General features: G+C 43.7%; 1 protein-coding gene across 2 annotated transcripts in view; it reads right to left on the reverse strand.

The window, feature by feature from the left end:
* Positions 1–401: 401 nt before the first annotated feature.
* GPM6A (glycoprotein M6A) overlaps positions 402–24,535 on the reverse strand; it is a 239,831-nt gene continuing 215,697 nt past the window's right edge. For both annotated transcript variants that reach the window (XM_066380102.1, XM_066380100.1), the window contains exons 3-7: positions 21,475–21,631; positions 16,526–16,679; positions 8,366–8,442; positions 7,379–7,444; positions 402–2,539 (exon numbers count right to left, since the gene is read on the reverse strand). In XM_066380102.1, the coding sequence (XP_066236199.1) occupies positions 2,387–2,539; positions 7,379–7,444; positions 8,366–8,442; positions 16,526–16,679; positions 21,475–21,631 (607 nt within the window). In that variant the 3' untranslated portion in view covers positions 402–2,386. The remainder of the gene's footprint in view (positions 2,540–7,378; positions 7,445–8,365; positions 8,443–16,525; positions 16,680–21,474; positions 21,632–24,535) is intronic.

Here is a 24,535-nt window from a genome sequence, read left to right on the forward strand (position 1 = left end):
TCACCTTGATATTTTGAAGCAAACGGAGAAATCATCTTTCCTTCCGTATTGCAAGTCTTTTTGGTTTCTCTGTTAGTTTACAAAGTGCCGCAGGAAACAGGAAACAACAAAACATGGGCGAGAAGACGGCGTGCATTGGGAATCAGGATCGTTTGTAAACGGAACGGCCTCTGAAGACCTAAGTGCTTCGCTTCCGCCCTCTCCGTACCCCCCCTTCCCACTGTGTATGTCTGTGCAGACAACTGTCACCGAGTTCTGAGGTGTCAGCTCAGCTCACCCGGGGCAGTAAGCATCCGAAAGGAACAGGGCCTCTTGCGTTTGAGAAGAGGGATACGTACGGAAAGAGGAATAAACAAAACAAGAATAAAAAAACAAACAAGCAAACACCGCAGAAACGGATAATAAGTACACAAAGTACACAAGGGTGTTTATTACAGTCTGCAAGCACTTTGTTCTACATTTCAAAAACGCCACCATCAAGCTGTTGGCACATTTATGTACAAAACAGATTAATTGTAATGCCTGCTACAAAGCACTCTTTGTGAAAATACAAACTCTAATACCAGAAAAGAACGGCAAGAGTGTCAACATCGTTACATAAGTTTGAAAGACACATTTTTAAAAATTATCACAAACTGTTAGGACACAGAACTGAAACACTATCATATAGATTTTAAAGAAGCCCATTAATACTTTTGCTGAATATCTGTAATACTGCATATATCAGAAAAATGTTGACCCAGTAAGATAATCTAAAAAAAGGAAGCAAAACCCCAAATTAATTAAATAATACTACAGATGCATTATCATGCCACAGAGAACCCCAGTAATATCCCTACGTACTACAAGAACTTGTAAAATTATGGATGATGCGTGACTGGTCATTGTACAAAGATTGTTTCACTCGATAAATTTTTATTAGAAATGCACTTACACTGAGAAAAGATTTCACAATGGTCAAATCAGTGCACGATACTACCTAATTTTTATACACTGACAAAAATGTCTTGTCAGGCGACATCATTTTTTAAAAGACACTTCACAGCATTCTTGTAGCATTAGAAATAGTCAAGAGTCAAGGTTAAAACAAACACCAAATTTGGTCCAATAATAATACTGATTGCTTTTTTTTATTATTATTATTCCTTTGATATAGGTACTTCTTATAAATGAATATGAATGAACATTTGGTTAAAATGACTTACTAGAAATAAAAACATAAATCTGCCACTACACTTAGAAAGGATACATCGTATAGTGGCCTCTACCCATACTTTTAAAAAACGCTACAGGTAAACCAGCGTAGATTGGAAGGCTGCAAGCAAAGCTATTAGAGGAATGGAAGCCTTTTCAAATATATCATACACACTTGAGGGGTCGTTTACAGAGGTGCAATCCATTAAGCCTTTCTAAAGTAGGTAAAACAACTTCTGAGGGGTTTAGTGTGCTTATTCTCCTGTACCACCTTCATGAAGGTAATTAACGTTCCACATTAGCATATTCAAGTTCCAATCCAGCCACTGCTTAAATCACAAAGAGATCCTTCTCCGAGATCTTCCGCAGTCCTCAGGTCCATGAAAAGTGTCTCTATACTAAACTTCAAAAGGTAAGCTTGGTGTCACAATCTTAAAAAGGCAACTTGTCATGCATTAGCGTCACTGTTTCTACATGCTCACAACAGAAACTTGAGGAATCAGAGGGAAATTACCTCTTCAATACATCAAAACAAACAAACAAACAAACAAAAAATACAATGTTAACAAAGATAAGAAGCACTTTTTTTTTTTTAAACCCACTCTTACAAATTTAGAAATTGCACCTTAGATTGATGAAAACCTTAACCAGGGCCGATAGTAATGTGGCCACTGATCCTCAGACAAGATTTCCGTATTTCAAGAAGCATTATCATGATAGCTCTGTCTATTGTTGATTATGTACAATGGTCCCTTTGAAGGTTACCTGTAGTTAAACTAGTTACCAAAATGAAAACTAAACAGTATAAAAAGCTATTTTTTTTTTTCAAAACTAAGAAATAATGCAAAAGGTGTTATGTATAACCCATGGGAAGTGGTTAGAAATCAAATTAAATCTCTGTGTTTGACACTGTTAGTATCGTTGATTCTAAGAATTATTAAATGAGTTTGAGGAATTTTAAAAAGAAAAAGGCTGGATAGGAGCTTGTAGAAGAGATCTGACTACATTAATTTAACAAATTTGGACATTAAAGTGCTAGACAACAAAGAATTGTAGTCAGGTGATTCCTAAGTCACCCTCCGTATCATTGATGAGAAGCACTTTCCTTTTGTTCTTCAGAAGATTGGACGGTTGGATGGCCCTTCGCTGAACACCAATGCATCTGAACGGGAGGAGGCCGGGAGGGATTCCTCTATGTGTACGCGTTGAGCCGCTCTTTGGAGCGGGTGGAGTGGATGTCGTGCAGCTCCTGCTCTTCCTTGGACTTGATGTCCTCATACTTCTGCATCCGGCAGGCGTCCTTCACATACGCCCAGTTGGCAGACAGAACCATGAGGTAATGAACCTAAACAGAGACAAAAATAATTTACATGGAACGTCTGCTGTCTTCACTGCACCTTGCTACTGGGAAAGAAACATTCAAATTGTACACTTATGTAAGGTATGTTCAATAATAAAAATGGAACCAAAGTTTCTGGGGGCAAAGCAATGATATCAATACAATACATTTCTTGCTCACTCCTCCAACTATAAGACAACGTTTTAGCTCTCTTTTTTTCTCTATCTTTTTCTCTTAGATATTTTTTTCCAACCCTGAAGTAGCCAAGACTGATTCTTAATCTTTATGTAATGTTTCCTGTCCATTTTGCCCTCATCTGCCCAAACCATATAACTATACGTTTCATGTCCATGGATCTATGGTGTCTGACCCAACACCGCAAATAGTCTTGCATACAGCTTGCGTTGAGTCAACTTGAATTAATGGGAGGACACACCGTCCCATTTGTGCAATACAAAGAAGGATCAAGGAAACCCCAAAACAAACCTCTGGATTTAATTATCTAGTTAGTTTTCCATACCCTGAGCTTTGCAGTTCCCTTTAAAGATTTTATTCATTCATTTTAGAGAAGGGGGGAGAGAGAGGAGGGGGAGGAGCAGGAAGCATCAACTCCCACATGTGCCTTGACTGGGCAAGCCCAGGGTTTCGAACCGGCGACCTCAGCGTTTCAGGCCGACGCTTTATCCACTGCGCCACCACAGGTCAGGCTGCAGTTCCCTTTAGACTCAACCCACATTTGAGCAAGTGTTGCGTCATATGGATTTTCTAGACACTCACAATATATTACATATTTATAAATGTTCAAAATAGCTGGAATAGTGCCATAATAAAAAAAAAAAAAAGGAGGCTCCTGATGAAATTACTTGAGTAATGAAGACCCTGATTTGACCTGAATCAACTCAGCCATACAATCACTCACTTGTTTTCTTTCTTACCCACCCCGGTGGCCCACAGGAGATAAAGCAATTTTCCGAGTGATAAATTTAGATAGATAAATAAGAAAAGGAAACCAAATTGTCAGTTATTTACTTTCTCTAAATATGAAGGAGGAGCAATACTTTTATTTTTTAATCTCTAATTTAGTAAAACAGAACACTAAAAGTTTGGTCAGTGAAGAAGACATTGAAAGGCAGGAGGTGAGTTGGTTCTAAAGAAATCCAGATGGACAGAAGGAATGCAAAGTCAACCTTACATGGCGGCTATTGTGGTATGCTGTGCTCACTGACAGAGAGAAGAAAAAATAACAAGTAATTTTGACACAGCAATGCAGGAGAAAGATGCATCCCCATAAGCATAAGTTATTTTCAGAAATGTTCCATTTCCTCTGAAGTTTTGCATTTTGGTTAATGGACATTGTAAGCCCCACGTAGGCAGGGGCATTTTCATCGTGAAAATGCAGTAAGCCTTATACACACGGCCACCTTTATTTAGTATTGTTGTGGTTGCTATGAAAGTGTCACGTGCTGTGGAGAGTAGACCCTCAGAATATTCGCCACGTGAACAAATGTTGCATTTTCAGATGTTCGGAAACTTTCCTTTTCAAGTCTGGGGAAATATGGCCCCTAAGTTATTATGAAATATGTATGTCTTCATATCTGAACTCCGATGTCACTCTCTATCTCAGACACAGGCATTTCCTGGTTGATCTTCAGACGTCTCCTCTGGTCTTGGGGAACACAAGCTGCCAGGCTCGCGACTGTCCCTCAGCAGGTAAACATGGCCTCTGGAACCTGGTGCAATGCCAAGATGGCTAATTTTGTCACATATAGCATGTCCTATCACTGCTAAGAAATAATGCAGTGGAACACATGTTAATTTTAGCACAATTCTAATAAACCTTGCCTTATATTACAGAAGATGTTTTAAATAGTTTGGTCGACTAGAATTCACCTCCGTTTTCTCGTCTATCAGAGGGCAATGACAAAGGTAGCTATATGGTGAGTGTTGAATGAGACCGTGATGGGGTTAATGACAGGTGCTATCTTGTGAGTATTGAATGTATTCACATACGTAAAGCACTTGATAGTGCTTTCAACAGAGAGAGTTTTAAGGAAATATTAGCTAATAGCAGTCCTATTGGGAGTAGCAGTAGTTATACGATGCCTGTCTCCTAAGACGTAAACTTTTACCAGAGCTAATAAATTGGAAATTCTGATGCAAATCAGTACTTAGATTTTATATATTTCTTAAGGGATTTATGCTTTGCATATATTTACATATCCAGAAAGTATACTTGGTACTTAAAAAAAGTCTTCAAAACTCTTGCTGTTTGAAATAGAATTTGTTTATAACTTAATATCGACAGTTATACAAAGCATAGACTCCTTAAGAAATACATAGCATTGGCCCTGGCCAAGTAGTTCAGTTGGTTAGAATGTTGTCCTGATACATCAAGGTTGTAGGTTCGATCCCCAGTCAGGGCACATATAATCAGCCAAGGAACGCATAAATAAGTGAAACAACAAATCATGTTACTCTCTCCCTCTCTCTCACTCCCTTCCTCTTTTTCTCTCAAATCAATCAATAAAAAGAAACACAGTATCTAAATTTTTATTATTTTAAAACCTTTTGATGATAGAATCATTTCAGAGTAGGCATTGTTAAAGAAATTTAAATAACAGTATTTGTTTAAACTGGACTATCCACTAATGCAGGGGTCCCCAAACTATGGCCCGCGGGCCACATGCAGCCCCCTGAGGCCATTTATCTGGCCCCCGCCACACTTCTGGAAGGGCACCTCTTTCATTGGTGGTCAGTGAGAGGAGCATAGTTCCCATTGAAATATTGGTCAGTTTGTGATTTAAATTTACTTGTTCTTTATTTTAAATATTGTATTTGTTCCTGTTTTGTTTTTTTACTTTAAAATAAGATATGTGCAGTGTGCATAGGGATTTGTTCATAGTTTTTTTTTATAGTCCGGCCCTCCAATGAATGGTCTGAGGGACAGTGAACTGGACCCCTGTGTAAAAAGTTTGGGGACCCCTGCAGTAATGTATGCCTGAAGGCATGCATGTTTACATGAAATTTCACATGCATATAGATGTTGCAGATGCAAACAGAGCTTTATTACACACTTCTTTGCCAAAAAAGTACTTCATAGACCTCTTGTACATGGGTGGATAGTGCTTGAACATCCACATCCCAAAAAAATATCCCTCACACAGGATGTGTGTGTGTGATCATGAATGAAAAGGTCTTTCCTCTTATCTCACAGCAAAATCGTGCATGTTGGGAGCATAACTGCGCAGACCATGTGGCACTTCCCCAGGGTGTATTTTAGCTTTGAGTTTAGGGGAAGAGCATAAAGGCTCCGCTTACTGTTTTGTGGTGGTTTCTCCAATGACTCAGCCAACATGAGTTTACTGAGCATCTCATATTCTGAAATGAAATTCCTATCAGAGGTTCTACATCTAAATCTAAAATGTTGGACAATTAATATAATATAAAATTAAGAACATATCTGAAAACTCACTGATATATAATAGTTGGTTTTATTAGTTATTTTAAAAAATCATTTTTAATAAAACTGAATCAGATCTTAACACCAAAGTGAGCATGCAGTCACTAAAAATAACTGGTCTAAAATGGCTCTTTAGCACGGTCTCAATGTCTCAATATTTTTTTTTTTAGTGACAGAGAGAGGGGCAGACAGACAAGAAGGGAGAGAGATGAGAAGCATCAACTCGTAGTTGCGGCTCCTTAGTTGTTCATTGATGGCTTTCTCATATGTACCTTGACCGGGGGGCTACAGCAGACTGAGTGACCCCTTGCTCAAGCCAGCGATCATGGGGTCATGTCTATGATCCCAAGCTCTAGCTGACAACCCTGTGCCCAAGCTGGTGAGCCTACACTCAAGCTGGCGACCTCGGGGTTTCAAACCTGGGTCCTCAGCATCCGAGGCCAATGCTCTTTCTACTGCGCCACTGCCTGGTCAGGTGTCTCAACATTCTTATTTTTAGTCTTTGACAAGAGAGAAAACCATCTTGTTTTTAAAACGATGTGCCTTTCATCAACACATGTGCTTACACCACAGGAAAAGAAGTAAATACATTCTAATCAATTCATCATTTTTGCATCTTGGATTGGCTATAACCTTGGTGAGGTTACTAGGAACCTTCTAGATTTTCACAGTATTTATATTCAAGGACACAAAACAAGACTGAAGGCCATGATTGCAAAAGTTATTACTAATGCTCCGAGTATGTGCTCATGGTTGGCAGTGGGTACCTGGTGAGCTATCTAGACTTCGTGACGAGTTATAGAGTAGAGAACCTGGTACATGGTCTGTCCTCCACACTCGCTAAAAAGCCTGACTTTAAGGACCTATAAATATTTCTGAAGAAAATTAGATATAGAAGTCATGACATAAAACTACCAAAATTTACTTTAAGCATATCAATCCTTTTTTCATAAGTGACTCAATGGCTTTTTATTCTTATTTCGGGAGGTGAAAATCAAGGAACCAATTACATTCCTTAGACTATTGCGCTGACATATTCATAGATGCTACAGGGGTGATATTTATGTGTATAGTAACCTGATATCTACATGCTGGTACATTTCTTATTTTTGTCAATGTTACCATAGTATTGAATGTTGTAATTCTTAAACTGATGATCAAATATTACCTCTGTTGCAATGATAATCCTTCTTGAGTTTACGCCTTATTTTTCACTCATTTACCTACCCTGCGTTCCCCTTCTCCCTCCTTCCCATGTTTTTACTGATAGTAAAATAAATGAGTCACAAGGACTTCAGACATTGAGAGATGCATGGCCATCTCTGCAAGCAAATACCTCTGTAATTCAAATCGAAAAGCCGAGCCCGGGGGCTCCGAGGTCTTACCATGGCCACGACCGCTGCCCCGGCTCCAGCCAGCGCCACGATGAACAGGTGGAAGGTCATGTTCAGCTGCAGAGGAAACCACAGAACCGACACGTGTGTCAAGGTGTCAAACACAAGAGAGACGGGGCCTGCGGCTTCTGGTGAGTCAGAGCTCCCAACATCTTCAACAGAAGTGAGTCTGGGAGAACCCACTCTCTCCCGAAACTTTCCCCCCAGCCAATCGTTTGCATCTTTGCCATAGCCTCGTGTTAATATGATTTCCTTACAAAGATGAGATCATGATTCACAACGATGGTGGTTGTCAGTAATATAACAACAGCAGGCTGCGCTATCTCTTTTTTAAATAAAACTATAATTTCTGATCATGCATTAAAATGATGGTTTCTAGGCCCTGGCCGGTTGGCTCAGCGGTAGAGCATCCGTCTGGCGTGCGGGGGACCCGGGTTCGATTCCCGGCCAGGGCACATAGGAGAAGCGCCCATTTGCTTCTCCACACCCCCCCCCTCCTTCCTCTCTGTCTCTCTCTTCCCCTCCCGCAGCCAAGGCTCCATTGGAGCAAAGATGGCCCGGGCGGGCGCTGGGGATGGCTCCTTGGCCTCTGCCCCAGGCGCTAGAGTGGCTCTGGTCCCGGCAGAGCATCGCCCCCTGGTGGGCAGAGCGTCGCCCCCTGGTGGGCGTGCCAGGTGGATCCCGGTCGGGTGCATGCGGGAGTCTGTCTGACTGTCTCTCCCCGTTTCCAGCTTCAGAAAAAAAAAAAAGATGGTTTCTAGAACAAAGTTAAAATATAAAATATCTATTACAGTTTTTATTGAAATACACACAGCATCTCATTTGTGTTCATTGTCCTGTCCCCTACATAGGGGGGCCCAGAAAAATGGCCTCTGAGAGAGCGAGGGGAACACTGAATGGAAAATTGATCCCATCTTCTTCAAACAGCAAAATGAAGCTAAAATTCCTGGCACAACTGAAGGCTGTAAAAGTACTCACCTCAGTGGATTCACACATCCTCAGGAAGTTCTCAGAGATGGTGCAAATTTTCTTTTCCTCGATAATCGTCACAATCCCTACAAATGTGCAGAAAAAGCATGGGTGCACATTAGACATGTTTGCAAGAGCCCAGAGGGGGAAAATGAAACTATTATGGATAAAAATTAAGCAAGTTCTATTTTATGTGATATTATAATAGAAAAATTCTTCCTTGGCTTTCATTACTGGAGAATAATTATGAGTCGAGTTATAAGCGGAAGATCCGATCTCTTTAGCCCTCAGGCGATGTCAAACATTTTCAATCTGAATTCACTGGGTCTGGCAGCAGGCCCACAGGGTCAGCTGTAGCCAGCTCACTGGCTTGGCCCGTTAATGCAATGCTGTAGGCATTGTGGTTGTCTTGATAGCTAAGCCCCGGACCGTGAAGTCTGAGTCTCAATTTATTCTGCTGTTACAAAGCTTCTGTGAGTCTATAAAAGCACATTGCCCAAAGGAGAAATGTCTCTGCCAACATTGGAAATGGTGCTATTAGTACGGGGGAATAAAAAGCTGTAATCTCACTCAATTTACCCTTGGTCCAGTTGGTTTATGGACCAACTGCCTCAGGGTCACTTGGAGCAATTATGAAAAGGATGTGTCTCTGGACTCCAACAGAGAACTGTGGAATCAGGACCAGAGGCGGGGCGCCGGATGCCAGGACCAGAGGCGGGGTGCGGGGTGCTGGGACCAGAGGTGGGGTGTGGGGTGCCGGGACCAGAGGCGGGGTGTGGGGTGCCGGGACCAGAGGCGGGGTGTGGGGTGCCGGGACCAGAGGTGGGGTGCGGGGTGCCGGGACCAGAGGCGGGGTGCGGGGCACGGGGTGCCGGGACGAGAGGCGGGGTGTGGGGTGCCGGGACCAGAGGTGGGGTGCGGGGTGCCGGGACCAGAGGCGGGGTGCGGGGCACGGGGTGCCGGGACGAGAGGCGGGTGTGGGGTGCCGGGACCAGAGGTGGGGTGCGGGCTGCCGGGACCAGAGGCAGGTGCGGGGTGCCGGGACCAGAAGCGGGGCGCGGGGTGCCGGGACCAGAGGCGGGGCGCGGGGTGCCGGGACCAGAGGCAGGTGCGGGGTGCCGGGACCAGAGGCGGGGCGCGGGGTGCCGGGACCAGAGGCAGGTGCGGGGTGCCGGGATCAGAGGCGGGGCGCCGGATGCCAGGACCAGAGGCGGGGTGCGGGGTGCTGGGACCAGAGGTGGGGTGTGGGGTGCCAGGACTGCTGCATCGGAAACGAGCCCACCGGTGATGCCCAGCTCCAGATCTCACTCTAGAGAAATGATCACATGCATCCTAAAATGGGTCATTAGCTTCGTTTTCAGAACTACGGAAGTGTTCGACACAAATATATATACAAGAAAGAAAAACAATGACAGGTTCTGGGCATAGCAATACCTAAGTTTTTAGCACTTGCTGCCCTTGGTTTAGTTTTTTTTTTGTCTTTTTTTTAAATTAATTAATTATTATTATTTTTTTTACAGAGACAGAGAGTGAGTCAGAAAGAGGGATAGACAGGGACAGATAGGAACGGAGAGAGATGAGAAGCATCAATCATCAGTTTTTTTGTTGCGACACCTTAGTTGTTCATTGATCGCTTTCTCATATGTGCCTTGACCACCGGCCTTCAGCAGACCGAGTAACCCCTTGCTGGAGCCAGCAACCTTGGGTTCAAGCTGGTGGGCTTTTGCTCAAACCGGATGAGCCCGCACTCAAGCTGGCAACCTCGGGGTCTTGAACCTGGGTCCTCTGCATCCCAGTCCGACACTCTATCCACTGCGCTACCGCCTGGTCAGGCTTGTTTAGTTTTAATACTGCACATTTCCACCCATTCCGAGTCTGGGGTGCCCCCCTCCCAAGGGAGCTGCTGCCATTGTGCTTTACCAATAGTTTGTTCAATTATTTCAGTTTAAAAGAATAATGTCCTTGCAGTACATAGAATAAAGAGATCCTTGTCTGTGACCTTTGCTGTCTGCCCAGGTGGCTTATGACAGGGGGCACAGGAGGAAGACCCACATAAGCTTTGTCAAATAAACCATTGTGACTGAGGAAGGACATCTCTCTCCATCCTGATCTGTGACAGACGTCATTCATGTGGACTAAACATTTTGTCATTCACATTTACAGCACAAAGAGCATTGTCTAAGTTCATCATCTGCATGCAATTCCTTTCTTTCTTATTTCCCCTTAACCCCTTTTCGGTTAGACTTCGCCTCAACCCTCCACAGACGTTTTTCTTATGAAGTCACCAACGACCCACACCCTGTTCAGAGGAAAGGTGGATTCTCAGTTCTCCTGGTCAGCAGAGCAGGAGGCCGCTGATGGCCCTGTTCCTCCCTGCCCCCTTCCTGTGGTCTGCAGAATCTAGTCTGTGTCTCTGTCTTTCCGTCTCCGTAGGCTCCTCCTCTTCTCCGGGACCTCCTCACCGGCACGACCAGCCTCCATTGCAGTCCTCCGTCATCTTTCTCCCTTGGTGAGCTCACTGAGTCTCGGGACTTTGGGTTTTAAATCTCATCCGGTCTTCCATGCACGTAGCCAGCCCTGTGCCTCTCTCCTGAATCAAGATTCATCACCCCATCTTTTACTTGACAGCGCTAGTTAGATTTTCAATAAGCATCTAAAAATCAACATCTTCAAAACTGCACTTCTGACCTACTGCGGGGACTCCCTCTCTCATCTCATTGTATTGTTACCCCCCCACCCCCACCAACCAGGGCCCCGCACTCTTGTTGATACAGACACATAAGGCAGCTTTGTGCCATAAATACCGCATGGCACAGATATATAGATTGTAAAAAATAGTTTGCAAATCTACGTTTCCATAACTGCAGCCATGACAACAAGCATGTGTGTACACAATGTCCTGTGGTCCGAACCTGGAGCCTTGACTCGTTTGATCCCTATGTCTCTCTGTGAGTGGCTGAACTGGCTCACCACCCCCTCCAATATTCAAATTTCCCAATTTTTCTAGCTAGTGAATACTTTTATATACGCTGCTCACAAAAATGAGGGGACCAGGGAACATGCAGATACTCCAGTCCTTTCAACCTGTGGTCGAGTGCATGCTCACCAATGAAATAAAAGTCGGTTTTGCATCTCATCTGCATAATTGAGCAACTTTCTTTGACTTGTCATTTGTTTTTCTGATGTTCTTGTTTAATAAAAAAAATCAAATGCTTCTTTTTCTATTGCTTCATATTCATTTTGAAATATCCCCTAATTTTTGTGAGCAGTATATTCGACTTAGGAGATATAGAAAATTTTTAGCAAAAAGACCCAGAATGACATCTCTAGTATCCTAATGGCAAGGAACAAGTTAGGATCCTAGAAGCAAAGCCGCAGCTTCAAGTGCAAGGGGTGGGGGGGAGGGGCGGGGATGACGAGAATTTCGTACATGAGACTTGCAGTCATAGGCTTTCTCTACAGCTTTTTTTTTAATGTCATTTAAGCTAGTTAAATAGAAGAAACACATTTCTGACTTTGCAAGAACTGAAATATGAAAAGATTCTGCCTGGCCTGTGGTGGTGCAGTGGATAGAGTGTCAACCTGGAATGCTGAGGTCGCTGGTTTGAAACCCTGGGCTTGTCTGGTCAAGGCACATATGGGAGTTGGTGCTTCCTGCTCCTCCTCCCTTCTCTCTCTCCTATCTTTAAAAATAAATTAAAAAAAAAAAAACTTCAGAGGAAATGGTGTGTGTATACGGCTACTATTATTTGTCAATTCTTATCGAGGAACTTGTAAGTCAGAGGTGGTGTTTGAAAGAACGAACAGATATTATGATATATGATCCACTGTAGGGTGATAGAGAGCTAAGTCTCCAATAGAAAACAGAAATGCTTAATTTTCATTGGCAGTGTCAGTCTCAGGGATGATGAATTACCCAAGTACCCTCTTCCGGTCGCTCCTGGTCCTCCCAGCCCGCTTCAAGCGCACAACGTGACACCTGGCCGCGCCCCTCTCTGGTGACCCTCCGCCTTGGACGGCCACTTCTCTCCTGCCGCTGTCACTTTGGAGGAGCCTTCTGGCTGCACTGGTCCCAGCGGGGTCACTGAAGACCATCACCCAACTTTTAGGTCACTTGATTAGCAACCTTAATTCCATCTATACAGGAATTCTGCTCAGCCATGGGAGCGAGCCTGCAGACACCTGCCCAGAAGGAATGGCCCGGGCAAGAGCAATACAGCCGAGAACTTGCCCATTCTCGGATCGTTGGGCAGACATGAATGCAGTTCAGAAACCAGCAATGACTCCCGCTACGCACATGAAAGGTTTCCTGTTCATGGTACACATGTCTAGACTCTGCATGAACATAAAATGTCCTCTTGAATGACGTGAACTGAGGTCAGAAGTGCTGTTTACTTCTGGCTCCAGCTCCGTCCTCCGTTCCGTCTCGTACAGGTGATGTGGTCTTCCTCGGTCACGGTTGCCGCTTCTAGAAAAAGCGTGGTGGGCCATCTCCATGATGTTGGTGTTGCTTAAACTTTGTTTTATTTTACTTTTTTTTCTGTCATGGGGATATTTCTTCTTTCAAAAATGTGGAGTGTTCACACACAATGAGAGCTCAATAAATATTTGTTGGGAAGACGTGTGACTAAGTGAAATGAATTCTTATGGAGAAGCTTTATGGGAACCAGATAAAAGCAAGCAGCTCCTGCTGAAATGTCTGGGTCGGCTGGGCCAGAGGTGGGCGTGGCTGAGAGGCTAAGAGAGGCTCCGCCCACTCAGAACCCCTTTGTTTCCTAGGGTTGTTTTTATCAAATCTCCAGGTTGTGAAGGTGCACCGTTTTAAATCCTGGATTCAGATGATACGATGGGGATCGGTTTTAATATTTTATGAAACAAATTTACCGGAATAAGGACCTAATACATTCGGTATCATGAAATCACCTGTATGTGTCAGGGAAAGACAGCAAACATTATTATAAAAGTATCAGAAATTAAAACTGGAAGGAAACGATTTCATGACCCATGTTGAGGTACAGCCAACCCTAACAGGAGAAGACATCTGTAACCCCCGCCCCCGCCTGTGTGAGGTACGGGCTCTGCTTCCCGTGGAAAGGTGCGTGCTCGTCGCGTGCCCAATGGGCGGAAGGCTGGGGAGGCACGGTGGAGACGGAGCCGGCATTTGACGCTCGGAAGCGGTGACAGTTCCCCCTGGTAAGAGGGCAGGCACCATCCAGAGGCTGACGAGACCGGTGTGCCAAGTGAGGCTTCATGGCGTGCTCTCACCTACTCAGTCACGCCTGGATGGCGTTAGTCCTTGTCTACTCCGACTACTCTCCAGATTCAGGGGCAGTGGTTCCCTCTATGCTGATGCCCCTTGATGATAACCTCGTTGTGTGTGTGCACTCAAAACCTCACATATACACACCTGCAGGGCAAATAAATGCTCTGCGGGCAGTAGACTGTGTGTCTCAGGAAAACAGAAGCCCTTGTAGCTGATGGAAAGGTTGCATGGCATCTGAAAAGTGCTTTCTTTTCCATGGCAGGAGAAAAGTTAAATTGGAAGGATTCTTGATACCTATGTTGCAAAAAGTGCTAAGGTTCAAGGGCAGCTCTAATCAGAGTCAGGCTTTGCACGTAGCCTGAGGATGTCCCACCCACTATTCTCACATGCTGTATTAGAAAATATTGCTTGTCTATCTAAAATTCCCACTCGACTGGGTGCCCTGTATTTTACCTGGCAAATCTCTCTCTCAGAGACTAGTCACATCTTTCTGATTTCAATTTTTCAGATCAGCAGGATAAAAGGAAGATACCGGGGGGGGGGGGGGGTGGGGGGGGGACCTGCGTCAGAGCTGTGGTTTTCCCGGCAGGCGGCTGCTCTCCTGTGACCTGCAGTGCAGGTGGCTGTTTCCTGTGTTCTCATGGGACATGATTCCAAGGTTGAAATGTCCTCTGTGGAAGAGCTGTCTGTATCCTCTATCTCCTCACCAAAAACTTTATGTACCGAGCAGGTCACCCTGCCTTTCAGGGTGATCAGACAGAGGGGACCCGAGGACTTGAAGTGACAGACGGGGGTGGCAATGGAACGGTTACACTGTATAGCTTATCTGCAGTATCTCCGTGGAACACGGGGTCAGCAGACACCAACTGGTGACGTGATTCCCACCCTCCTGAGGCATGCAGCGACCTCATCAGGGAAAACCATCTACAGCGTTCCCAGGTATGAATAGGCGAGATTTCAATAGTCATTCTGTGAAAAAGAAAATCACTGTGAACATGGTGGCATGTCTCATATGGAATCTGTAGTGCCCGTGTTTTTACAAATGGAGGAATAGAATTCTGAATAGGTCAGGTGAGATTGAACTTGACCTTCCCACATTCATAATTCAGCACCTGCTTCAACAGGGGAGGCAGCGGACTTGGAATTAGGGACACACAGTCGACAGCTCACCAGCCTGGGGCTGAATCGTGTGGGTAGGCAGTTACCCCCACGGCCTCGGTTCTGTCATTTATAAAGAAAGAAATAATAGTGTCCCCCACATGGAATGACTGTGAGAACAAAACAAGTCAACATATATAACATTTAGAATAAGGTCTATAAGTCATAAGCCCATATACACATAGGAAACTATTATTATTATTTTTAGCTGTATCATTTTTTTTATTTATTTTTTTATTTTTTACAGAGACAGAGAGAGAGTCAGAGAGAGGGATAGACAGGGACAGACAGAAACGGAGAGAGATGAGAAGCGTCAATCATTAGTTTTCCATTGTGTATTGCAACACCTTAGTTGGTCGTTGATTGCTTTCTCATATGTGCCTTGACCGCGGGCCTTCAGCAGACTGAGTAACCCCTTGCTCGAGCCAGTAACCTTGTGTCCAAGCTGGTGAGCTTTTTGCTCAAACCAGATGAGCCCGCGCTCAAGCTGGTGACTTCGGGGTCTCGAACCTGGGTCCTAGCATCCCAGTCTGACGCTCTATCCACTGCGCCACTGCCTGGTCAGGCTATTATTATTTTTAAGTGAGGCTTCATCCTTAAATATATAAAACCAACCAAAGAGGACTCCTGATTTATTTGATATTGTTTGATCTTGTTATTATTATTATTATTTGTATTTTTTTGAAGTGAGAAGCAGGGAGGCAAAGAGACTCCCACATGCACCTGACTGTGATCCACCCGGCATGCCCACTAGGGGGCGATGTTCTGCCCATCTGGGGTGCCTCTCCGCTGCAACTGGAGCCATGCTAGCACCTGAGGAGGAGGCCATGGAGCTGTTCTCAGCAACCGGGCCAACTTTGCTCCAATGGAGCCTTGGCTGTGAGAGGGGAAGGGTGGAGAAGCAGATGGGCGCTGTGTGCCCTGGCCGGGAATTGAACCTGGGACTTCCACATGCTGGGCCAATGCTCCACCACTGAGCCAACCAGCCAGGGCCGGATCTTGTTATTATTAAATGATAAATACTTCTGCCCTATTTCAGAGGATGATGAAGGACACACTGCTCATGTGATCTTTGCACTAGACCTCACCGCATGCATGGTGGATCACGGGACAGTGAACGCAGGACGCATGCATTACGCTGAGTCTGGGCCATCACAGTCTGCACATTCATGTTGTGAGATGGACTTCCCATTAGTCTTAAATGCCTATTTATTCACAATTTAAAAAGAATGGCTTAAAAGAGTATGACTACTCTGACAGCTTTATCTCTTCAGCAGAAAAAGTAATGTTAGTTTCAAGGTGGTTGGCAGTGTGTATATATATATATATATATATATATATATATATATATATATGGCAGTGTGTATATATATATAATTTTTTTAAGTGAGAGAAAGAGGGAGGAGAGAGATGAGAAGCATCAACTCATAGTTGCATCTCTTTAGTTGTTCACTGATTGCTTGTCACACGTGCCTTGACTGGGGACAGGGGTGCTCAAGCCAAGTCAGTGACACCCTGCTTAAGCCAGCGACCTTGGGCTTAAGCCAGCGACCTTGAGCTCAAGCCAGCAACCATGAAATCCTGTCGATGATCCCACGCTCAATCTGGCGACCTTGGGGGTTTTGAACCTGGGGCCTCAGAGTCCCAGGTCGGCCCTCTATCCACTGCGCCACCACCGGCCAGGTGTGAGGCAGTGACTTAGTTAAAACACTGAGAAGTGTTGTTTTGACAGTTATAGCTCCACCTACCAAACTGACGAAGGTCCAAGCAGAGATTGGCGCCCTCCACCAAGGTGGCGTTCTTGCAGATGGTCCACAGGTTGAAGTACATGTACACGGGCAGCGAGGTGAAGGCCGTCACGCCCAGCCAGGCCAGCATGAAAATGTACGTCATGATGAGAAACTGCAACGGAGAAAAAGGAGAGAGAGAACACATGGAACCTCCCGAACGAAAGGGCGTGTCTGCTGCCAAAGGGGCCCGGCGGAAGGATCTCTGCGCTCTGGTCAGAACGCTGGTCCGGCTGCCGCGTGGGAGGCAGGTGACCCTGAAAGGCGAGGTGACTCAACCCGCGGGGAAGGCGGTCACAGCTGATGTTCTGCTGGACAAGGAATAACCCATCTGCATCTCAGTGCCCGGTTCATTCTTCCATTCACCCTCAGAATCTCACCACACGGTCTTTAAACTTTGAGAAACATCAACTGGGGTATTTAGAGTGGACTGTGCAAAACGAGTCGAAACGACGTCAAGGTCAGGTTTCAACACGAGGCACCTCCCTTCATCTTGTAGTCAAGTTACTTGACCATGCTTGCGTAACATTACCAGTCTGAGGATGCTCATGGCTTTTTAGTATATAGTTATAATAGTGTAAATTCTCCTTTAATGATTTTTGTCAGCTGAAAATCTAAGCCTTTGATGTTTATGAATCTTACGTTTGCTACAGAGACAGTAAAATGTGATTTTTAAGTGTGAAAATGTTTTCCTTTATTTTCATCTGTTTTTTTTAATATTTATTTATTTATTCATTTTAGAAAGGAGAGAGAGAGAGAGAGAGGAGAGAGACAGAGAGAGGAGGGGGGGGAGGAGCAGGAAGCATCAATTCCCATATGTGCCTTGACCAGGCAAGCCCAGGGTTTTGAACCGGCAACCTCAGCATTTCCAGGTCGACGCTTTATCCACTGTGCCACCACAGGTCAGGCTCATCTGTTTTTAATATTGATAAAATATTTATATAAGAAAAGGCTGTTTGTGCATCCTAAAGTTGAATTAGAGACTTAGCCTCAGGATAGGTTAAGTGACTTTTTAGTTTGATCACAGTTTAGATGCTGAGTAAAAAGACAGAGGTACATATTGGTGGATGAATGAAGAGCTCACATAAGATAAATGTAATAATGTTTCCAATTACTTATCAATTGTTTAGTCCACATTACTTGGATTTAAAATAGCTTAAATAAATATATACCCTTAATATCTCAGCTAACACTTGTGCTAATGACTGTATTCAGATATTCCTGGAAAAGAACAAGCTTAAGTCACATACACTGAAGTTAAGTACAGGTTCAAATCCACACAATGACCCAAACTGATGGTATTTCTTCATGCAAGTTATGTGTCACTGGATTTATAAGCATATTCCCTATGATCCAAAGAGTAATCAGTCATATGCAGTGTCCAGGTAGGTGATCACCAACCAGAAATAGAGCATGATAGCAGATAGCCTCTCGGAGTTACCACATCATTCCGTCCTGCGGTGGCAACCAGACTCAGATACCCTCTGATTAAGATCCAGATTGTCCCCGAGAAGGAGCTCAGTGGGAAAATCACTACTGTGGCCGTTGTTCCACCACCACGTCTGCACCTGGTTTTTCTCGTCTGAACCCCGTGTCAGGAAGGGTTCAGCCTTCTCCGCCTGACCTTATGGCTAGCAGGTTGTCTGTCACCTGACTCAGGGAAAGAGCTGGAGTAAATATCTTTTCTATGGCTATTTATTCTTTTAATAGAATTAGTAGTTTATCTCACTTTTAGAATTGCTCAACAATTACTTAATGAGGACCTCATATGAGTGTAGGTGTAATGGTAGGATTTCAGCAACAGAGACCAATAAACACTTCCTCCTTACTTTCCTCATCAGGAGAGAAACATTCCCCACGTGGAGATCCAGTAGACACCTGACTGTCTACCGTAAACACTCCGTTTGACTCTGCCCAGAGAGAAAAGGAAATACATCTTGGGTGGTCTTTGTTCTTTCTCCTTTCTGGACATGGAAGGAAGCTTGCTGGGCAGTGTGGCCTGGCCCACCATCTCAGAGCCTTCCTCATGCACCATGTCTAGGTGACAAGGGTCCGCTAAGCTGCAAACTATTGATAAGTGTATTGCAAGCCTCAGGATCAACCTACTTCTGCCATCATTCACCTGCATGATGTCAGGCACATCCTTTTCCATTCTTTGCCATGTGATGCCGATCTGTAAGAGGGTAAGGATGGACTGACTGATTTATCAAGAGCTGACAGGCCACTTAGTTACTGTGTCCCTGACCTAAATGCCACATTTGTTTAGCAAGAAGGGGGCCTGACAGCATATTGATTTAAAAGCGCAGCATTTGAGCGAGGTTGAGTCTAGGCTGCTCTTCATGCGTCCACACCTGCCTTTGTCAAAGGAGAACGCAGCTCAGTTGATCTCTCCTGAGGGCAGGAAGGCTGGAGTGAACGACCTGTCACGTGACAGGCATCTAGCACAGACCCCGTGCAGGAGACGCACAGATCAAACATTAGTTTTTCTTATTCTAGTTAGTATTCTCTGGTTTCTACGACCATCACCCAAATACATGGTTTGCCTAAAGGATAGGACTCTACAGAATAAGGAACTCGGATTTCATTTCACGTTTGGAGAAAATAAAAATAAAAAAATGAGACGTTCTTGAGTGTGGGAAAGTTATTCAGAGGGGACTGCCGCTCAAGGAGAAAGGCTCTAGGTTTGGAAACCACCCCAAACCCGAAGAAATCTTGTTAATAGAACCTCTTGGAGGGAAACACTCTCTTTATTAACATTTCATTATGTGTAATTACAGATCCCAAGGCCAATTTATAGTCTCAAGAACAACAACAGGATATGGCAGCTCAGAGCACATTCCCTCGGGGTAAAAAGCAGCTGAAAGTCCAAGGCAGAGTAACCAGCATGCTGTTGGCTAGGTCCCTTCTATCTTTTTTTTTTTTTCAAAGCTGCTTTGGAAGGTGCTGGAAAATGGGACTTATAATTCAGTAGGTTGAGTACACTGAACACTTGGAACCATGTTGCTGCTCCTTATATGGCAAGGACGTGGCTTCGCAATCCATGGGCCTGACTCAGATCGGCCGTCTGTGGCAAGATTTAACGTTACAGCAAACCCAGAGAGCTGCGCGTCCTCCGGTCAATCTTTTGCAGCGAGAAAATATTTCCATTACTAGGAATGCATACATTTTGTTCTAAGAAAGCTATGCAAGACTTTGCTTTTGAATTTAAGGTACAAACCAGTTATAGTTCAGGAGGTAGCAGGTCACGTTCCCTAACAGCCACATGGAACAAGCTGAAAATACAACTCTGTCTTCCTATTTTATGTTTTTATCTTAGAATCTGGTCATTATGAAGACTGAAGAATTGATCGAGTGTCATCCTGGGTAGAAACATTTCTATACTTAATAAAATAACTCGTAGTTCTCACAGGCTTATTCCTGCTTTTCCTAGCCAATAATATGAGATATATAGCCTGTCGTCTCAGCATTGAATAAATAAATAAGCTACTCTATTAATTGAGGTACAATATAATTGACATAGAACACTATATTAGTCTCATGTATACAAATGAACTGATTCATTGATATTGGACAGGAGGAAGTGCCACAAAGTGATAGGGACGGAGCACCTGACTTATAATTAGTATTCAGTTCATCTTATCATCACATCATTGTTTTATTACCATTTCATCGGAACATGCAGATGACTGTCACAGTGAGCATCTTGTCATCACACCTCTTCAGGTGCGTGCGCTACGCCCACATGTTAGCATCTGACACAACAAAATCGCTAGACATTATTTCTTAGTACTTCAAATGAACAAAAGAAAAAAGCAACATGCAGTTGCTGTTTTGATCTCAACGTGGACATCCCAGTCATCGTTAGAAGTTTAGCAGGGCGGTTGGAAAATAGAACTGCGGGAGGCGAGGTTTGCCGATTTGGGGAAGAAGGACGGGGTATCTAACCTGAGAGCGACTTGCAAAAGGCAATTGGTTTTTCATCTGAATTCTTATCAATTCAGACTTGATGTCTAAAAAATTCACAGTTCCTTGAGCTATACAGGTTCTGTGGCAACTTTAGCAGATGCACACGGGACAGGTAAAAACGACACCAGAGAGGTCGGTCACGTGAATGAGAAGCAGCCACCTGATTCTGATGCCATGGGTCCCTGAGTCCACAAACTACCTCACTGCTGAAAAAATATGTGACATAGGGAATGGAGTATTATGATACAACAGACACATTCCCATAAGAAAACATGTTAGTCAAGGACGGAAGCTTTGAGGTTTCCTTACAGGAAAATAATTCTGCCTAAAATGCAAAAGCACATTCATCCACATCACTCTAAGCTTTTGCCACTGTTGTGCTTTAATAACAGTACATGGGTTGTCTGCATTAGCTCTGGAGTCTGACAAATTGATTTATCATTAGCCATCATTCCAGTAAGGATTTAAAAGCTGAATAAGTACAATAGCATACTTCTTAACTTACATCACTGCTACATAGATATTAGATGATACAGTTCCCCCCCCCAATTTAAGGCAAAATACCCAGGCATGTATTTAAGGAGAAGAGACACATGCATTGTCTACAAATTACAGATGGATTTTTCTATTACCGGAATTTTTAAATGTTTTGTATCGAAAGCTTAAAGCTCTTTGGGGGGAAAAAAAAATCATAAACCATCGACAGGTTGGTTGTCTCTAAAATAAAACAAGTTGTATTGCATGGGATGTGAGAAATCTGAAACTAAATTTTCACGTGGAATAATCTCCATTTAGAAAAATAATACTACGAGCTAAGGTAGCGATCACAGGAAGGAGTGCGACTGTGTTTAAAGGATACTACACTTCTTGACAAATGAAGACCGCCACCTGTGTGCGCTTGAAATAAACTGACGCTGAACACTGAACGCAGACAGACAACCTACCCAGGCGCTCACGCATCGGCCGCAAGCGGTGATCTTGAAGTCCCCGTAGAGATCTTTGATGGCGCCGGTGGTGAAGAAGCCCTCCACCATCAGCAGAATGCCGTACACGAAGAAGGCTGCCGCGATGCCGTAGATCACGTACTTGAAGATGTCGATCCTGGGGAAGAGGGGACACAGTGAGTGATTGATCTCAGTACCTCTTCACAGCTGGAATGAAGTCTCAAGGGCTCACAGCTCCTTGGGAACGAAAGCCGTGGAATGTGCACGTTCATAATGGAGGCTGGTTGTGGAAACCTTTCTGCTCTACATGCCTAATGTTCTGCTACTTCAGAATCTGTTGACAAGGGTTGGTCATGTCTGCCGGCCTCTTCCTTGTCCCTTCCCATCCCCCCTCCCTGGTTCCCACCAAGACAGTCTCGGGTAAGCAGTGAATTACATTTCTAAAGGAGCTTGTTTAAATTCATTTGGTTAGTACGGTAGTCAGCATATGGTTTCTCTGATTATGACAAATATCTAAATATTGTATGGGCACCCCTACCCCCAAATCACACAGTCATCACTCTGTGGCCTCTAGAGGCAGAACTGGCTGTGTAGCATGTGCAGAGGCCCCCGGCTCTAGGTGTTCTGCAGTCTGGGTGGCCATGTGAGAGGGTTGCTCTTTATTCCACACCATCGAGCTTGACTTTTGCTCTCTCTCCTCATTCATTAGAGTGAGTGGAGTAGGTAGGGGGAAGCAAACGATGAAGAAGGCCTGTTCATTCTATACAAGGAGGGACACGGAGTGCAAAGCTCTTTCATGCTCAGGGAGGCTTACAAACTCTGGGCGCTATGACAATATTTTCCTTTTGAAGACTAGCAAACGTGAATCTGTTGCATATAGAAACAGTGAGAAGAGCTGGCTAACGCTCAGTGTACCAGAGCAATTGTTTAACGGCTGCTTTCTGCTGTCTAAAGAAATCTAAATATTGCACAATTCTGTTTGTCCAGGGCAATGAGGCAGATGTGAATTGTGTGAGCCCCTCATGCATGTCAAGAAATCTGAGGCCTGATCAGGCGGTGGTACAGTGGATAGAGCATCGGACTGGGATGTGGAGGACCCAGGTTTGAAACCCCTAGGTCGCCGGCTTGAGCATGGGCTCATCTGGTTTGAGCAAGGCTCACTGGCTTGAGCAAGGGGTCACTAGGTCTGCTGTAGTCCCCTGGTCAAGGCACATATGAGAAAGCAATCAATGAACAACTAAGGTGCTGCAAGGAAGAATTGATGCTTCTCATCTCTCTCCCTTCCTGTTTGTCTGTCCCTATCTGTCCCTCTCTCTGTGTTACAAAAAAAAAAAAAAAAAAAAGAAAAGAAAGAAAGAAAGAAAGAAAGAAAGAAAGAAAGAAAGAAAGAAAGAAAGAAAGAAAGAAAGAAAGAAAGAAAGAAAGAAAGAAAGAAAAGAAAAGAAAAAATAAATCTGAGAATTTCAAGTTACAGGTCTAATTTGACATCAGAAACACTTTGAAGAGCTTGGTTTAACGAGACTTTCCATAAAATTTCCAGGTTAAATGACATATTTTAAAATATCTTTTAATTATTACTTGGAAATAATTTTAAACCTACAAAAAAAGTTGCAGAAAATGCATAGTGAAAAAAACAAACAAAACAAAACTGCGCACCCTTTATCTATTTTATAATATTTTACCTCACTTTATTTTTTTCTTCTCTCTCTTTCTCTCTGGATAATTATATCTGAACATAGAAAAATTCTCCACAGTACATTTCTCTGAACTATTTCAAGAAATATAATATCGATACGATACTTGTGTCAGATTTATTATTTGTGTTTCAATTTTATCAGTTGGACTGACTGAGTGATGGACTTCATAGCATCCCCCTCCCAACATGGGATCCAATATGGCGTAAGTACTGCGCACACTTGTCCTGTCTCTTAGTGTCCCTTAATTCAGAACACTTCCTCAGCCAGTCTTTGCCTTTACAACATTCATGTTGTTCAGGGATACAATCCCACGTCCTCCTTATTAAATAGAATGGTTTTTTGTTTGGATTTGTCTGATGTTTCCCTATGATGAGGTTTGGATGACTCATTCTTGGTCAGAATATATATATTCTGACCAAGAATGAGTATATATATATATATATATATATATATATATATATACACATATATATATACACACTGCTCACAAAAATGAGGGGATATTTTATAGCTTCATATTCATTTTGAAATATCCCCTCATTTTTGTGAGCAGTATATATTATATATATACTAACATGATATATATAATACTATATATATATAGTATATATATATAATATTCTGTTCATCTTCCCTCAGTTGTGCTGCTGATTTTGATCAAGTCAAGAGGAGGTCTGAGCTTCTCTTTCTCAGAACTCCCTGACCCCGTCTCTCGTAAGGGTACCTACCTGTAATACTTTAGGGCCCACCCAAAAAGCCCACGATAAGCTTTTCCCCTCAAGATGTTTAACTTACTCCCAAGTATCCCATATAAGGTAGCCTTCACTCTTTTCCATATAAGGCAGTATTAACTGGTTTCAGGGATTAGGAAGCGAATACATTTGGAGAAAAGCATTTTTTAACTTACCCCAGTAACCAAGGCTGTTTTTTGCCCTTTCAACATGTGATGCCTATAAAAACTTTTTATGAGCACGAAAATATTATAAACTTTTAGAGATACATCTGCAAAGGAAACGTGCCTGGATAGTTCTTTTTGGGGACACTTACAATCCCCACCTCTTTACTGTGAGAAGATTCCAGGTGAGCAAAAGCAGCCACGTGGAACGCTGGAACACAGAGGAGTGAAAAGAAGAGCATCTTTCCAGGTCAAAGAAGGAACTGAAGTCCATTTCCATAAGACCGAAAATACCTCACACACACACAACTTCATACAACCACACACACACACAGCCACACACACAACCTCACACACAACCTCACACACACAGGCACACACAAAACCTCACATACACACCACCTCACACACACACAGCCACCCACACAACCTCACATACATACAACCTCACACACACACCACCTCACAC

The sequence above is a fragment of the Saccopteryx leptura genome, chromosome 4 (assembly GCF_036850995.1).
Source record: "Saccopteryx leptura isolate mSacLep1 chromosome 4, mSacLep1_pri_phased_curated, whole genome shotgun sequence".
NCBI lineage: Eukaryota > Metazoa > Chordata > Mammalia > Chiroptera > Emballonuridae > Saccopteryx > Saccopteryx leptura.